The 15550-nt window shown below is 41.5% G+C and overlaps 1 protein-coding gene across 10 annotated transcripts in view; it reads left to right on the top strand.

The window, feature by feature from the left end:
- The window catches only part of chl1b (cell adhesion molecule L1-like b), a 70163-nt gene extending 55168 nt beyond the window's left edge, over positions 1-14995 (top strand). For 7 of the 10 annotated variants that reach the window (XM_042222915.1, XM_042222912.1, XM_042222916.1 and 4 more), the window contains 7 exons: positions 66-188; positions 4476-4655; positions 5869-5898; positions 6687-6758; positions 9853-9984; positions 10887-10959; positions 13376-14995. In XM_042222915.1, coding sequence (XP_042078849.1) covers positions 66-188; positions 4476-4655; positions 5869-5898; positions 6687-6758; positions 9853-9984; positions 10887-10959; positions 13376-13580 — 815 coding nt within the window. In that variant the 3' untranslated portion in view covers positions 13581-14995. Of the gene's footprint in view, positions 1-65; positions 189-4475; positions 4656-5868; positions 5899-6686; positions 6759-9852; positions 9985-10886; positions 10960-11101; positions 11182-13375 lie in introns of all 10 variants that reach the window. The other 3 variants (XM_042222918.1, XM_005941608.3, XM_005941609.3) reach the window with 3 other exon arrangements.
- Positions 14996-15550: the final 555 nt, after the last annotated feature.

The raw sequence follows: 15550 nt of genomic DNA, 5'->3' as shown, positions 1-15550 counted from the left end.
GTGTGTGTGTGTGTGTGTGTGTGTGTGTGTGTGTGTGTTGTGTGTGTTTGTGCACGCCTTTGCAGTCCCAGAGAAAAATCATGATTTCAGGGTCACAGATGTACAGAGGCACACTGTCTCTTTGGCCTGGGAGCCGCCGTTGGAGCCTAATGGGATTCTCATTGGCTACCTCCTTAAGTACCATCTCAGTACGTATCCCTATTCCTCATCCTTACACTTAATCAACACACATATAATGGTGATGTTTCTGTATTGCTGTGAGAAGATGATGTGTTTTTCATCTTGTGTTTAATAGAGTTTACCCTCAGCTTGTACTCTGTAAAGAAAACAAACAGGCCATCTATTTCACTGACTGCATATCGGCTTAACTGTTTCAAACCTTATCCTCTACACAATACTGCACTGCAGACAAGTATGTGCAGTACCTGAACAGTTTCTTGGGAAAAGAAGAAAGTGGTGATTGTCTAACCCATGATCCTTTACACAGAAAGAAGAATTGCTACTCTGCTCTAATAAGGCTGGGGTCAGAGTGTGTGTATAGGAACCATGTCAGGGTGGTGTCTACTGGCCTGTGTCATGATCGCGGCTCGGCTAGTGCTGAACAAGGCCTCTGAGTCACAGTCTGTTAAGGTCCGGTTTTACTGACCCCATCCTGTCTGCAGGAAACGTCCTCAGCGTAGCTCTGTCCCAGGGGACATCATCCCTGAACACATCCCACGTGTGCACACACTGTGCTGTCCTTAAATAAAAGTCATAACGAAGCTAATGACTAACTTCCAACAACGTCTTAGTGCTGCATTTCCCGGCTAATTGAGTTTGATTTGGCGGCAGCACAAAAAAAGGACCCAGCGTCACGCCGTATTTCAGGAGAGGACGTTTTCATTGTGCCACAGCAATAAAGCTGATGGACTCTTTGAAGTGTGACTTTTTTCTTTTTTTGAAGTCCCCTTGAAGGAAGTCATGTGTGAAACGTTGAGGATAATGCAGCCAGCTGTCAGTGTATCATCAGTGACACAAGTCATCTCAAGCTACGGCGCAGCTGTTTAAGACTATGCTCGTCTTCACAGCAGCCTTTAATAGCTTCACATTTCACCGGTTTCACAAGAGGCCCCGTTGTAACACACTGTTTAACGCAAGCCGGATCGACGCTGGGTTTAAAACACTTAAACTAACCTGCTTTGAAATAACACGTTTTTAGGATAAAGCCTTTCGATGGTGATATCAGCTCGTGACTTTAACTAGTGCAGTTCCCCTTTAGAGGGAGAGTAACCCAAATTTACAGATGTCCCTTAAATCTTTCACGTGTACGTAATCATGAACCTGCTGATTTGAAAAGAGGAGAGCCTGAAGGATACACTCACTGAATGTGTCCGTGTGTGTGTACCTGTTCACTACGTGGCCGCAGGTGTGTCTATGTGTGTGCATGATCCTCTCCTCCCCCCCTCACAGATTGGACATCTGCCACTCTAGGGGAAACACTGATAACAATTTTTTGTTAAAATACCCAATCTGAAAACTGCACAGCCAAACAACCTCAAACTCTGCTCTGCACTTTCTTGGATCCACTGCAGTACCACTGGCAAATTTGAAATGGAAAAAATAAACTGTCGGCAGGGGAAAAACATAAGATCTAGTTGTGTGGGACACACACCAGGAGATGTGGAAATCATAAACATTTTCCCTCTACCTGCAGTCAGTAACAAGTTTTTATCAAGTTCTTTTCTGAATCACTTAAAGCTTGCATGAATGTAAAGACTGAGTAAAGTCACCCTCATAACTTGAGTGGGTGGCATATAGTCACATTGCCTTAAAGAGCTGTTAACCCGCTCTAAAGCCCGGGGCATCATATGTCAGTACAGGCTAAACACCCGTCTGACTGTCTCTCAGGGAGCTTGACAAGGCAAAGATAAGATTGTCATAAAAGTACAGATGGGCGCTCATACTCAACCTGTTTTGTCATATTGAAGTCTTTAATCCTGAGTACACAGATCATTTCACTGTTATGCACTGAAAATCCACTCAAGGCTTCATAAAATATCCACTTTATTTCCAATTATATGTGATGCAGATTGAGATAGGCACATATTTTTGAGCACTTAAGACCGTTCCAGTGAAGTTTGTACTGCGTTGAACTGCTATATCGACACGAGTGGGAGTTAAAAATGACCTTGGCTATAAAACTGTCTGTTTTTCTCCCATTTGAGCTGAACTCACACTTGCTGTCAGGTCACATTTCAGTGCTGGAGAGTCTTGGTTTGCGTCACGCTCCTCAAAGCCAACTGCGTTTGGCCCGCTAGGATGAAGAATATTTGGAAATATTGTTATTTGTCATTAGTAGAAGCGCCAAAGTCTGAAGCCTTCAGCCAGTTCACTCCATAAGATCATACGGACCAGCTGTCAGGTCCGAGTTTTGCCGTAAAAGTGAGAAAGTAATGCCACCGCAGGGTGGAAACATGATGCTTGTGGCCTCTTTTTTTGTACCAGAGTTGATTGCATAATATACTAAAATTCGAGTGGTTTTGTCCCTGGAAATAAAACTGAGCAAAAAAAACAAAAAACTAAAGCAAATCAGGATGTCTGATAACAGCGGGTGGCATCCAGGCAAATAAGAGAAGCAGACCAATACATTCTTGTCATTGTTTCTGTTGCCTTCTACCTGAGAGACGTGGCACCTCTTTCACAGCAAAGGTCACCTCAACACCTGCTGTGTTTGTTTTTGTCACAAAGAACATGAATGCCACCTCCCTACCTACTGGGCTGCTTTACGTAGTGAAAAATGAGATCCCATCACAATGTAGGCAGAGAGCACACACCAAAAACTCAAACAAATTGCAACCATAAATTAGTGGAGCACAATTTTCTTTTTTGTTTTGTTTCAGGGTTGTTTTTTTTGTTAATGGAGACATTATAGAGGGATTAATCCTGAAAAAGCAAAGAACAAGTTGCCTCTTTTTTTAAAGCCCAAACAGGAAATGTACAAACCAAAATGACAAGTGACATTTGCTTTTTCTTTTCTTTTTTTGGCAGAGCTGAAATGTCCTGTGTTTGTCAGTTGGAAGTATTTTGAAAGGCCACTAGAGAGTTCCCCAAAAACAAGGCACAGTCAAACATTTCACTGTGTGTCAAAATACTGGAGTCATTCAGTCAAAAGTTAAAAAATAAAATAAAATAGAAGAACAAAAAGGCATTGGGTACAAGGAAGAGCAGAGTATGGGATAAGAGGGTAACGACATTATGATATCAATCATGTCAAAATTAAAGAAATCAAAATTCTATATGTATGGATAAACTATCATGACCAGAATTATTTTGGTATAAACATTATATTTTAAGAAAAGCTGGAAAGAATGGTTTTCTAATGTGGAGGCTTAGATGCATGTTCATGTGTGGTCACATCAGTAGATCAGAAAAGTAAACAAATATGTTGTCACTAAGACACAAACTTCTTTGAGTTTCATCAGGCTGTATACAGCGTGCACAAGTACTTCCAGCAGAACTAATTGCTGACACCTTTTGGAGATGGGAAAAAACAATGTGGGAGTGTAGTACTAATATAAAGTATGCTGCCTGTCAGGCAAAAACACCTCTTCAAATGTAAAAACAAACTAGGTAAGGAAGCTGTGTTTTCAAGGGACTGAAATCTGTGAAACAAGTGTTCTTACTATGGTACATGTATCGAATATGAAGACTCTGCATAGTTACATTGTATGATCCTTACTGTGTATGAATTTAAAATGAGTGAGAAAATTCCTCTCGCGACCACAAGCTGTATATTAAAGGTGGATGAACCAGATGCAATGAGCAGCATACAGGAAGAACGTGCTGTGTTTTGGACTATTGGAGAACATGGAGAATTTACGTTTCTGTCACGACTAGTTGCTAGTCTGTTAGTCTGTACTGACCTTTGTACATCTGTGCTGCATTTCTGAATATAAAGCATGGATAGCTACGGCAAGTTTTTTACCTTGAACCTGCAATGTACTCCTGGTAATTGGGTCGGATTGAGGTCAGATCACAGTCACGTCATAAAGAAACTGCTCTGGACCAACCCGTCCAAAGTGTCTTGATTACTGTGCTCACGTCTGCACAAATGAACCACACCAAGGTGTAAAACAAACCAGAATCCAAGTTAAATGAACTTGAACACCACAGGTGTGAAAATACCCTAAAATAACTACCACAGGAGCGGTTTCTCATTGAGAATATCCACATGATCATCAGCAGCAAGACACAGCAATGTGAGGCTTCACAACAGGACTTCTCTAGCCAGTGGGTGAAGTCACAGTGGCTAAGTCTGTATGTTATATAGATGCTATGCTTAATACACTGTAGGTGCAGACAATCCTGATATTTTACACTGTACGTAATGCAGTGTAAGTGTAAGAGTTTTCCCTTGTTTTTCCCTTTGCCTTCTGTTAGGTGACTGTGACAAAATACTTACATTTACGTATTTTTTTTCCTTGCCTTACTTCTAGTCAATGACACAGAAGAAGTGGGACCACTGCAGACAGTAGATATTAGCAAACCTGAGACCACCACGTGGATCCTGCGTGACTTGGAGCCTTTGAGTAAATACAAGTTCTACCTGTGCTCCTGTACCACGGTGGGCTGCGGGCCTGACGTCAGCGACGAGTGCACCACCACCCTGGAAACAAGTGAGTGCTTGAAGGTCCAGAAAGCCGAGCCGATCGGGCTTTATGTGTGCGGATAAGCTTGCGTGGGCGTGGGGCTGGTTGAGCGTGGCGCTTTCTCAGTGGGGGAACATTGGGAATGCGGATGAGCTCTGAGGAGCGCAATTTGCTCTGGTGAACCGAGGCTAAGCAAAGCAGGTGACAGAGTCATTTTACCATTTCGATGTGGCATTGAACTAGTGCAATATGATATAAGCCTGAGCAGCCAAGCTTTTCATATCTCCATGTAAGTAATTTTTGTGGATAAACAATTTCATATGGCTGCAGTGGAGGTTTTCATTTGTCACTGTCATGAGAGAGCAAGTGCTTATTGATTGGACAGAGAGCGTGAGCTATGAAACAATCAGCTGAGAAAGAAAATTGCTTTGAGCAGAAAGGAAACTGAAGCTTTTATTACTGAATTGTGCAATCATGAAAGAGTTGCCGGGTAAGTCATCATAATAAGCCAGCTTGTAACATGTAATCTTTGCCTTTTAATTACATATCATTAGTCGAGGTCCACACACCATACTTCATCTGGCTCAAACTCAAGCCAAGCTCCTGTGATTGTGGTCGGTGGTACGAGTGATTGAAGCAGGAAGCTTTTTGCAAGTATCACTAAATGCGCTGTAGTCATAAGAAATAAGCAGGTGGCTCTTTCAATACAAATGGACAAGAAAATGAATGTAGTATGTCACTCAGACTGTGTTATGTAAAAGCAGAACTCTCAACTTTGAAGTGCAGCACAGGTGCTTAATATGCAAGCGATTACTTATTGTTTACTGTAAGAATCCTCACAATCACAGAAAGACACTTAATTGGCTCTTAGGGGTTGTTTATTTGCATGGTGGGGAAAAAAAACGCCAGAGAGATGATTACAGGAAGAATGGCTCATTTTATATGTATTGAGTTGCAATTTTGTCAGACTATTACATGTGCGGGGGAGAGGTTCAAGGTCTGCGCATGAAAGCTATTTGTGGTAACACCTCCATCACTGTGTGCATACGTGTGTGTGTGTGAGGATTTGTCTTAATGGTCCTCTGCTTGCTTTCACATATGCCACTAAAATAGTGCATTGCTTTGAGATGTAGCTTTGATCATGCAGTGTGTATTATAAATGTGCCTGTGAACGTGGACGTCTGCTTAGCCATGCAATGCTTGTCCCTTCTGTCTTTTTTCTTTTTTTTCTTTTCTGCAGCTTCCATTTTGGCTCCTGCTGTTGGCCTCAGTATGTAGATCTGTTTATGCAGCAACTGTGGCATGTCATATGTACACATATAGAGAGCGTCAAACTGCTCTGAAATAGTGATAGAATAACTTTCATGTTAGTATGACATGCTCACCATTTTGTTTTTTAGTAGTGCTTGCATGCTTTTAGGTTTAGAAATATGGATGTGTGTAGCTGCTGTAGGGCTGAATAAATCATTGGGACTTGACTGTCAAACATTTGGACACTTTTTATTTGTCCTATGCAGAAGTTAGCAGCCCTAAACACTCAGCCTCTCTGCACATAATTGACCTTGTCTGCTGTTTGCCCTTGCCATCAGCAGAGAGCACTCTGATGCCTCCTTTCATTAGAAAACCGTCAACTTCTTCTTAGATAAAGTTTTGCAGCTTCCTCTCTAATAACAATTGGTAATGAGTAACCTAATTATAAATTCATATTAATCTTGGCTCATTAGCAGCTGTAAACGAATATTGACTTTTCTCCTAGCAACGGCAGGCTCGGTGCAACAAGCTGGGGTAATAAATGATGCCTTAAGAGCCAACCGCAGTAAGAGCATCAGACACGCCACAAGCTCATCCCTTTTTCTTTCTTTTTTTGGACTGGAGTAAAAATGAAAAGGCACATCTCAGAAGTGTGAAATACAGTTTTGAAACTCTAGATCGTGTTTCAGATTGCATAGTCACTAATTTTAGAGTGTACTTAACAACAGCATGCATGCTAACAGTAGACGATAGCACCTCAAGCCCTTGCCCCAATTGATAACCACAAGGTCTGTCTTTTCTTTTCAGGCAAGTCAGCTTCCCCCTCACCTCCAAGCACTCCAAAGTCCCCTGTGACCAAACCCACTCGTTCCACCATAGGTAGAGCCACAGCACTTTCTGACACAGCAAAGCCTTAACCGTACAGCATCGACAGCAAAGGCTGAGGGATAAATGCAGAGGAGCATTGACTATTTTAATGTGATAGCATCTTCAGGAATTTTTTTTTCAACTAGTTTGTAATGTAAAATGGCAGCCATATTGTACTGTAAGCTTTCATTTCTCTGCTACACCACCGGGAAATCTAGCATACTAGATCTATATCCCGACCCCACAGTGTGGCAGTGGAGTGCAGTCACTTGAACAGGACAGATATGTCTAATTGTAAGTGATTGATTTGTTGGGCCCCATTCAGCCCTCTGTGTGGCAGTGTATTGACCCAGCAGTCACCTGACATTTCCATGTAATCTTCAACTGGGTAAACAGCAACACACCTCTGGGACAAGAAGAGGTCCGGGGACAGAGAGACACATCCTCCTGAGCCATGCAGAGAAGTATGAGCTCATACTGGGAGGGTGATATTTACAGGACACTGAGATAAGTGGAAGCTGTTGAAAGCTCCTGTATCAGAATATTTTCTGGTCTCTCCTTATTAAAAAAAAAAGATTTCTGACTTTGAAGGGGTATCTTCCAGGGCATTCGTTCCCTGCTGGGTGAGCAGCTGCTTTCTGCAGAAGGTAATAGCAAGCTGAGGAACATGGTGACAAAACACGGCAGCAAGCCTCTGGATATTTTTAACTCAGATTGTCTATGTCAGTCGAAGTCATCACACACTTGCAATGACTAGAATTGCTATAGCTGGTGACTAATCCATCAACATTAGTCAGAGAGTGTCATTTGCAGTTGTTGGGATGGACAGCCCAGACACAGGTGTTCTTGTGAACTGAATTATCACCTGAGCAAATAAAGCACCTGAGCTTGAGGCACAGATGAAGATTTGCATGTTTGCTGTGGTGAAATGAAGTGGATTGTGCTTTGTTGACTAGCTTAGACAGCTGCTGTCAAAGCACACGTTTCCCATACTAATCATGCTCATCAATTACTGTTTTTCCCTCTTTCTCTGTTTGAGGATAAGAAGGATAAAAGCACCTAGAAAGGTATGTCTGAGGTAGATGAAGCTAGAACACACAAAATATTTTCACGGACCAGCCTTTAAGGTGTCGCGGATAATTACAACAAAATAAAATGATACGACCAAGACAAAAACTGTGATATTTTGTAAATATAATAATAAACGCAAATTCACTGTGTAATTGTGTAACTTTATTAGCAGCGTCCTCCTGGAATGTGCCAACAACACTGAGAGTTGGCACATTTCAGGAGGAGCATTTCCTCTCTGCGCCTTAATGCTCTCTGGTCACTATGGTAATGCGTAAACATTTCTTTCAAAATAAGACACACAACTACAACGCGGGAAAAGACCCAGACTCGGAAACCGAGTTAATGATAAAAACCCTGAAAATTTCACACCTGAGCCTCAACTTTCGGCCCGGTACCAAACAACTCACGGACCGGGCGTTGGGGACCACTGCTCTATGTGCACACACTTGGCAACTGTGGAGAGGAAGAACTCCCCTTTAACAGGAAGAGAGCAATAAAAACTGGATTTGTTTAAGCTAATTATTAATCTGAAAACTTTGTGAATTGATTAATTCACTAAATTAAATTAAACACTGAAATATTTTTTTCATTCAACATTAAAGCTGAAAAAGCTTTTCTGCTTGTTGAGTTTCTAATAATTTGCACTTTACCTTGAGTTACCTAGAAAAATGCCCAACATTGTCTGGCTTCAGCTGCTGGGATTACATTTTTTTTTGTTTGTTCATTGATGAAATACAGAAAGGCAGTGACACCGGTTTGGCCAAAGACTGTTTTTAACACTTTAAAACTTCCAGGACTGTGAAATAACCATAATAAATCTCAGGGGAAAAAGTGTCTTATTAACATGTTGTAGGGGTAACTTGACTTCATTCCCATGTTTCATTCATTTCTGCTTGTGTGAAATGTCCATCATGCAGCAGTCTTTGGTGTTAAATCGCTCTTCAGGTTTTAGTAGATTGCCATTCAGCTTTGCAGGCTCCACCTGTGGTTCCATTTCCCTATCCACATTACTCTTGTCCTGTTGTGAGAGTGACCCAACGTCCCCTTCTGTCAGACGTAATTGATGCCTAGTGTTAGGAAGGAGCACGCTTGCCTCTTCCTTAGAAAGCATCCTTTATCCTGTAAACACACACGATTGCTAACACTTTGATCTGCTTTGTCCTCTACTAACCCTTCTCTGCCATTTCTCCATTTCTTTTCCTCATCTCGTCTTATCCCCCCGTCAGTCCCGACCCTGTTTAATGTTAGCTCTGCTGTTAGCGACAGCTCTGCAAATATCAGCTGGAGATCTGGAGGAGAGCATGCTGAGTTTTATATCACATATATGAACAACCGTAAGCTCAATCTCTGTTGGTTTATGAGTAGAGTAGAATAAAACAGTAGGTGACACATCTGCACCTTTGTGTCTTTTCAACCATTTCTACATTAGATAAAGGCGGTTGTGTGTTTTCATGTGTACTGACACACTGTTGATTATTCACTCCTCTGCACAGGTGAGGGTCACTGGAAGATAACAGAGGCCTTAAACACCTCTAAGACTTTCCACATCATTGACGGCCTTGAACCTGAGACTGAGTACACTGTGCGCCTTATTCCTAACAGCCGGGTTTATAATTCTAGTATATTTGAAGATGTTATCACTACAGGTCCAACAGGTGAGGAAGGGGACAAAAAAATGGCTTAAAGTATGAAAAAAGCAGAGCTAATTTACCTCCCTTTTAAAGAAAAAAAGAACAGGTGCAACTCGCGTGTCCTTGAACGGTGACTCAGGCTGCGATGTGTGGTCGTTTACGGTGTCACGAGGATTTAATTTGGCTCACTAAGAAGGAATTACATTTGTACAGCGTTCCTTACTTGATTAATTAGACAAGCAGGATTAGCTGTTTAATATTAATATTGGAGCGTTTCCATCAGCGGCGCGCCCTGCTGCCTGCTGCCTTTGCATCAGATAGGCTCCGTCGATGTAAACATTCAATCAAGTGTCCTGATGAAAAGGCCAAGGCAAGTCAAAGTCACCCAATATTGTTCTCCTCAGGTCTGGCCAGCATTCACGGAGGAATATCTACCAAGGGCTGGTTTATCGGGCTGATGTGCGCCATTGCTCTCCTCACACTCATTGTGTTGATCGCCTGCTTTGTCAACAGAAATAAAGGAGGGAAGTATTCCGGTAGGTCCTCACTTTACAAGCACACACGCTCATCACCTTCCTTGAATACTAATTGCTGCTCAGAGCATCATTATAGTTCCATTTTGTTGTTTGTTGACATGAAAAAAATGATCAATCATCCCAGAAGCCATTACCGGAATATGTATGATGATAGTTTTCCCTTTTTTTTTGGTTTCCCCGGCCATTATAATGCAAATTTATACATAAAATAGGCTGCTGAATTGAAAGGAAAATAAGCATTTGTACTGTATGACCAGCATTTGAATTTTGCATTATTTTTCCAGCCAACAATCTAAACAAAGTGCAGAGCCCACAGCGAGACAAAATGCAAATGCTGCACATGAGCAGGCTGCATAGTGAATAGTGACAGAAGCTCTGTGGTATCTCAGCACTAGTCCTCCTACTGGGGACACGAGAGTCCTTATCAGCTTTATTATTCACGGCTAATGGCCTTCAGGTTTGTCGTCTGGCCAGCGATCGTTTCACTCGTCAGCAGAAATAAAGAGCGAGATGCAGCTCTGTCCTTTGTTTCCTCATTAAGTTCTCATTAGCGACAACCTTTTCTTTCATTTGCCTGAGCCATGTGCTTTTTTCCCTTCTCCTTTCCTTCGCAAAAGGAAAACATTTAGATTTAAAAACATAAACCAAAGCTTCATTTTTTCCTCTTTAAGAGAAAAAAGACCCCAATAAATATATAAATTTAAACATATATATATATATACACACACACACACACACACACACACAAAGCTTGCATTGATCATTGGTGCGTAAGTGTGGGGAATTAGGGACTGACACTCAAACTTATTCAGATAGTGTTAACAGTCGGGGGACGCAGTGATCTTCTCTGGCAGTCATCTCTTGAGGAAATGGCTGATATCTCCTCTTTATTCTGTGAGCAGTAAAAGAAAAAGAAGACCTTCACCCAGACGTGGAGTCGCAGGGCATGAATGACGACACATTCTGTGAATACAGGTAAGTGTCACCCTCAGAGCGCCGTTTCATCACCTCGCTGCAATTCACGCGTAATTGCCAACGAATTTCTCCTGTATTAGCGGTCTTATCCATCTTCTCCTCTCAGTAATGTTTTTTTTGCACTTTTCCTCTCACTGAAAAGACACTCCAGCACGCGTGAGGTTACCATGGAGCCTCACACTTCTTCAGCTGAAGAAATTTGATGGACTGAGTAACTGGAAAGTATGTGATAAACAGCAGTAAGCTGTTTACACGTCAATGTTGTCAGAGTAGTAGCATCCCTTCATAGGAGGTTGTGATCATAGATACGGTGTTGTGTTGGTGTGTTGTGACAGATTGCATCATAAAGGGAGCCACGGCACCGTTCACAAGTTGCCATTTTCTGTCCGGATGGAGTTAAACGCGAGCTGCCCGGCACACAGCAGGACACTAAAACCAATCAGTGTAATTGAAAGCAGCTCATCTCCAGGGCAGTAATATCGGGGCACGTTTCATTAATCCTTTAGTGGTCCAATTCATAACAGTCTAACGCAGTATGAGTCCCAGTGTAATTCTCCAATCAGTGGGATCTGCACAGCACAACAAATGCTGATATGATGAAGTCAAAAGTGGCTCAGTGTGACAGCATTTAGACTTTGTCATGTTCGCTTCAGGAGCTAGGTGGCCCGGCTTTTCACTGATTGGCTGCGTTTACTTAACTAGTCCAAAGAATAAACTAGAAATGTGCTAGTTTACTTTCTTGCAGGTACTTAGATGAGAAGATTAATACAACAGTTTGGAGTGAAAAATAAAGAAACTGTTAGCTTAGCACACAGTTTGAGTCAAAGCTGAAGCAGGTACTGCTCAGCTAAATTAAGTGCTAGTTAACCTTCAACCTCACAGTGACCACAAGACTACAGAAAGGCACTGGCCTCAGGCAGGAAATAATGAGGTCAGTAACCACAATATATAATCTCAGATGTGGGTGAGTGTTAATAATGAGATATTAATTTATTTCATTATGGAAAGATTGGTGCCGAACAGCAGTTTAAATGGAACGGGTACAAATGATTTAAAAAAAAAATAATTAAAAAATAACCCAACAAAACAAAACTCTATGAGTGAAGGAAACAAGGACACGAATGATACAGGTGCAAACATTTGGTGGTTTGTGATTATTAATATGTGATTTGTGATAAATTCATTTTTAGAGTGCAGTGTGGCCCAGTGCGCTGGTTTAGCACAGAAGCAGTGAGAATCTTACAGATAAACAGTAACACGTCCGCATCATCTTTGATTACCCAACGTTTTCATGGAAGATGCAATGATGAAGACTATAAATAATAAAGGATAAAGAGGGACTCAAGTTGAGCATGTCTATAAGCAACGCTCCTGTAAAAGCATGTATTGGCAATGCCTGTTATGTGGACAGTTATTTTGGAGGTCCATCTAAATAAATGGAGAAAGAGCCCAAACTTGATTGATGAAGTAAACCTAACCTGGATCTGTTCAATGATAAAAAACAAACTTGGATGATAAAGATTAAATCTCCCTGGCACCACTGAACTGTACTTCAGCTGAGCGTATGCAACAGTGCAGCAGCATGACTCTAATGTTTCCCAGTTTGGCTGGTGATTGGCTCTTTGATGGCAGAGGCATTTTAGAATACTCCCATTGATTTCTACTCAAGTCACTGAGTGCCAAGTGTGCTCTCTGCTGTAAATCACGTCACTGTAATCTAGGACAGACAGAAAATGGCCCCAACCAAAGTTTCAAGTGTTTAATAAGGTGGCTGCTATTCACTTTACTGAGCTAAAAGTCATCAGTTTTTGTCTCGACATCTATATTTATCGAGCATATCTATCATTTTCTGCTCTCAGAAACTATTCACATCCTCTGCTAAATCTAATGCTCTGTCCTGTCCCAAAAATGTAATGGCTTCTTCATTTGGCCAATCACGTTTCATGAAGTTTGGTTAAGGAGTTGCTTCCATAATCTCCTTAGAATCAGGCTATGGTTGAATTCATGAAAAGCTAGCTGGTCCACCGTGCTCCTGTAGTTGATGTCAAAAGCTCTGTCAGCAGAATTCCCATGACAATATTACACAGTACATCCTTTGTAATCGTTTCACTGTTGTCTTGCATTACAAGACCACAGCATGTGTGTAGCCTCACCAGCACCAGTTTAATGCACCTCCTAATATCTCATTTGCTCTCCAGTTGGCACTTGATCAAATGAGGCGCGTATGCTCATGTTTTAATTTTGTTTCAACACGTGCATCTTTGTGATTATAAACCATTGGTCAACCAGAGGTAAAGGATAATGTCAATCACAGAGGCTCACTGTAGAGGCAGCAGCCCCGTCCTCTCCAACAAGCTACAGAGTGAAGCCATGGGTGAAATGAGGTGCTTCTAAATCCACTGTGCTTCTCTCGCAGCGACAACGACGAGAAGCCACTGAAGGGCAGCCAACACTCGCTGAGCAGGGAGATCAAAGCGGTGGAAAGCGGGGACAGCCTGGTGGACTACGGCGATGAGGACGCGCAATTCAACGAAGACGGCTCCTTTATCGGCGAGTACGCCGGGCGGAAGGAGAAGAGGGCGTCCGCTGAGATCAAAGCCACCATTCAGACCCCAGCATGAGGAGCAGAACGGGCCATCCAGTTTCCACGAAAGCTGTCGGAACAAAAAAAGAAAAACAGGAAACAGACATTATTCATGCGGAGCGCAAGTTCTGTGTCAAACGTAATGTGTCGTTGCCAAGTGCACACTGCCATTCTCATTTTATACAGCTCTGTTTTGTTAAGTTGCAACAGAATGACCATTACTAAATACGGTGTATATATAGTGTATATTGTATGTGTGGAGTGTCTTTTTTTATAATTATTATTACTCAAAATTTTAGAGGGCTTTGTTTTTATTTCCTTTCCTTCAGCTGCAGTACTCTTTGTACTCCCCTCTCCACTGTGCATCGTTATATGCAGCTTTGCCTCTGGTGTCACCTTGTAGCAGGCCACAGACAAAGTGGGGATATCAAGTTGATATTTTTTCAATTGGAACGTATATTACTGACCTTTTATATTTGAAATGGAGTCATTGAATATGATGTAAGATGTGTATAAAGGTTTGCTTATTAACTTATTTTTTTCCAGTGGTTTTATACCTGACAGAATAATAAGACAGTTCACATATCATTGCATATTATAAAGACCACTTCCTGCTCCTGAATCTCCTTGTGATGTTAGGATATATTATTTAGTTGTACCTTGTTTAGAAACATTTGAGCTGTTAGTTTAAATCACACATTTACTGTAACAGCCAAGCGGTGCTTCAGCAGATTTGGGGTAAAAAGTTTCAGAAATGTAATCTATTACAGGTTGATATCATTAAATAACTATACGCATAACCCAGTCTTGATTAAATTGGATTTAACCACCAGTGTGTTGAGTTTTACAAACCAAGAATGAGCAGATCAATACAATTTATTGTCAGTTTGTTCAAAATAAAGCTGAGATAGGGGAAAGAAGTAGCCCTAGCATACAAAGAAAAACTTAGGAATGCATTATGGTACAAACATGAAGGATGTGTTGATCTTTTCATTAGTGAGGGCCTGTTCCTTTTTACATTGCTACTTTATTAAATTAGTAATACAATGTCAATTATTTTTTAGAGATGATGAAAAAATATCAACAAAAGCTAAGGTTTTTTATTTTTTTATTTGTATCCTGCAAATGGAAGCTGTGGCATCACTATGTCACTGTCAGAAGTACCTGCAATGGATTACAGGCTTCTTTTTGTCAATCAGATTACTCTGGTTTTAATATTTGCCATCCACCTGCACCGCTAATTCAGTGTGCTATAGTGAAGTGTTATATTGGTTTTGTTAAGCCCTACTTTGAGTATGCTGCCACTCCAAAACAGAATCACTTCTGTTGTTCATTAACATTAGCAACCTGATCGGGAAAACTGCAGTGTTTTGTAAAAGTTCACTCATTGCATTGCATGTTATAAATGTTAATTGGTGTTTTTCAATGTTATTAAATTGCTTTACTTTCCTACATCTGGGTAATAGTCTGACTGTCTGTCTGGTCGCAGCCATCACTGCCAGGAGATTATTAATGTTTTCGCTACCCGCGGTACTATTTGTAGGTCCCTGCAGATGAATTCCTGACTGAAGTCTCTGCCTTTACCTCCAGCCATCAGTAAAATATGAGCTGAGAGAAAGAACTACCTTGTGAAATGTCCTCATTCAATCTGAATAAAGTAAAAGATGTCTGACAAATTGTTCCCATTTGTAGCATGACTTTAACAAATACCACACCAGGGTCAAGTCTCTGTCTGAGTCGAGCATCTTGTTAGATTACTTCGGCTGTAGGAGAGAATCTCGAGAAATCAAAGCAGTGGGCTCAGCCAGGCACTGGATCAAGAAGCGGGAGCTGTAATCATGTCTGATGGTTGATAGCAGGGAGTGGAGAGTGTCAGTGTGAGGACTCTCACTGTGTGGCTCGCATCTGCCTCAAATACTCTGTCATCACTCAGCCAGGTTTGCTTTAACTGCAGCGCTGAGCGGCTGCGGTTTTCACACGTGCAACCTTCAGGTGTTGGTAATGGAC

This window comes from Haplochromis burtoni, unplaced genomic scaffold (assembly GCF_018398535.1).
Source record: "Haplochromis burtoni strain Fernald_Lab_line unplaced genomic scaffold, NCSU_Asbu1 Contig_97, whole genome shotgun sequence".
Taxonomy (NCBI): Eukaryota; Metazoa; Chordata; class Actinopteri; order Cichliformes; family Cichlidae; genus Haplochromis; species Haplochromis burtoni.
Note: the sequence above shows the minus strand (reverse complement) of the source record. Positions and strands in the feature narration are given on the sequence as shown.